This window comes from Macaca nemestrina, chromosome 4 (genome assembly GCF_043159975.1).
Source record: "Macaca nemestrina isolate mMacNem1 chromosome 4, mMacNem.hap1, whole genome shotgun sequence".
NCBI lineage: Eukaryota > Metazoa > Chordata > Mammalia > Primates > Cercopithecidae > Macaca > Macaca nemestrina.
In genome coordinates this window covers 163106092-163108704 of record NC_092128.1, presented here as the reverse complement: position 1 = coordinate 163108704, position 2613 = coordinate 163106092, and the positions used below count along the sequence as shown (strand labels likewise).

General features: G+C 40.8%; 1 protein-coding gene across 1 annotated transcript; it reads right to left on the bottom strand.

Annotated features, from left to right (window-relative positions):
- Window positions 1-1498: 1498 nt before the first annotated feature.
- Window positions 1499-2002, bottom strand: LOC105498541 (large ribosomal subunit protein uL15-like). Its single transcript, XM_011770690.2, has one exon. It carries the CDS (start codon window positions 1981-1983, stop codon window positions 1537-1539), a length of 447 nt encoding a protein of 148 aa, XP_011768992.2. The 5' UTR covers window positions 1984-2002; the 3' UTR covers window positions 1499-1536.
- Between the last annotated feature and the right edge of the window lie 611 nt (window positions 2003-2613).

Here is a 2613-nt window from a genome sequence, read left to right as displayed (position 1 = left end):
TTCTTCAGGACAAAGGGATCTGTTAATTTTTCATTAAATTCAATTATGTACCTATCACTATGCTAAAAGCAATAATTAAACTTTAAATAAAGAACAGTACCTACTGTAAAAGATCTACATCTCAAAGGAGAAAAAGAGAGTATTTAAAGATAATCATAATAAAGATAATAATGGAGGTAGCTTCCAGGATTAAAGAAAATAATCATTGGCTAAGTCAGCCAGGTTGAGCAAGATAGGCTGGGTAGGGGAGGTAGGGGACAAGGAAGGCTTCACAGTGGAGAAAACAAATGGCCTGATTTGTTTTGGAAGATTGGGAGGAGACTGAAAAGATGAAGTAAGAAAGTCATTTTAATCTGAGGAAATGACAAAGCTATAGAGATTATAGGTGATTCTAGAACATTGAGTATAAGCCTGGGTGCAGTGAAAATTTATGAATGCGATAAGGTCAAAAGATTCTACCAGGAGGGCCCTGTGTTCCATGCTAAGCTGTGCATTGATCTAGACCTATGAGATCAGCTTTTGAAGGGTATGAAAAGAGAAGGTACATCTTCAGCTGTGCATATGAGAGAGATGACTCTGCAGATCTGTGGATGATGGGTTTTGGGATGCATTCTAAAAGGAGGGACATTGTGTCTCAGTAGTTAACTGATAGATGACGAGAAGCCTTTAAAGCAGTATCATTAGGGTTAGAGATTAGTGTACTGATTTTTTTTTTTTTAAATGGGGCAAGATATGTCTGCCTTTGTGATTAAGTGGTATGGGAGACAAGGGAGAAGAAATACATTTGAATTTCAGCTTTGTAGCTGTGGTAAGTTGATGGACAGTAGTGTCAGCAAATTAGATAAAATATAAAGAGGAGAATTATGGTATGACAATCAGACTGAACAAGTTTGTTTATTTTTGTTTCATTTTAGAACATCAACTAAAATGGCAAGAGGCATACAGGTCCATGAGGAAAAAAAATGGAAAAGAAAACACCTTGAAGAAACAATGTCACTACCTATTTTAAAAGAAAGGGAGGAAATGGACTCTAGCAGAGCAGAGAAAGCTGGAACCTAAGGTTAAAGAGGGGAATGATAAGATCAAACTAGTCCAATTCACTTGACTCCTTGAGGTGTTCTGAGTTTGGAGAGACTGTGGAGGTCCGGTGAAAAATTGGGGGCTGAAGTTAGATGAACCTGATGGCTGAATCATTTCTTCTCCCGGGCTGCTAAGAGGACCAGAAGTTTTGTGCCTGGAAACATTGAACCACAATGGTCCTGACTCCAGGGTATATGGCACAGAAGCAAAGATGAGGTAATGGACAGAAAATAGGGGCATCAGTAAATATCTTTACATGGGGTCTTATGGGCTCCTAGGCATTTCCAGAATGTTTCTCGACTCTGCTCCCAGAATGCTCTCTGACATGCATATAAACTCTGTCTTACCTCTGGGGTTGGAAATTATATATATATTATATATATACATATATATATATATATTTTTTTTTTTTTTGAAAAAGTAGTCAGCATTTAATGAATCTCCCTCCACGTGGCTTCAAGCCACCAGGACACAGGCCCCCCCAACACCCTTAATCTTCTCCTCAGCTCTTCTGCTGAAGAATTTGGCCTTCACGATGACAGGCTGCTTTGGGAGCTTTCCCTTTCCCAGAACTTTGTAGTAGCCCGATCGCACCACATCAATGATGGGAGCAGCCCCAGTCTTGTTTTTAGCAGGATTCACCCGTGTCTGCTCACTGACCAAAGTCCACAATTTGTCAAGGTTGACAGTTGGGCAGAAGCTCTGGTTCCTCTTTAAGTGGTAATGCCTCATACCAACTTTCCCAAAGTAGCCTGGGTGGTATTTGTCGAAGTTGATCCGGTGGTGATGCAGACCACCAGCATTACCGCGGCCTCCGGGGTGCTTCCGGTGCTTGCCTATGCGGCCGTGGCCGTGGCTCACGTGGCCCCAAAGTTTCCCGGTCTTCCTCAGTCTGGATGGCATGTCAGCAGCCCAGACGAAAAAGCGGAAATTATATTAAAAAAAAAAAAAAAAAGTCAGCAACAGATGAAATATCATGAAATATCTACCCATTAGAAAAGCCTATTTACTTTTAAATAACTGTAGAGGATTTAGCCTTAGAGGATTTAGCTAGAATCCTCCCCAACCAATCGCTTTTCACCTTATAGTCACGTGCCCTACCCCCACTTTGCACTCTAGATTAGTATCCTGGGGCTGCTATAAAAAATTACTGCGAACTTTATGGGTTAAAACAACAGAAGTGTACCCTTTCGCAATTCTGGAGGCCAGAGTCTGTAATGAATGTGTTGAGAGGACCACACTGTCTCTGAAGGCTTTAGAGAAGATGGCTTTCTTGCTTCTTTCAGCTCATAATGACTCCAGGCTTGTAGCAGGATCACTCTAATCTGCCTTCATCTTCACTTGGCTTCTTTCCATTTGTGTCTGTCTTCTCTTCTCTTATAAAGATACTTGTTGGATTTAAGATGATCTAAATCTAGGATGATCTCTTTATTAGCTACACCAATTGATATGTTAATTAGGTTCACCACGTTCTAGGTGTGCTAACTCTGACCTAACTAAGTTGGAGGATTTCCCAGTGACTCAAAGCCAATA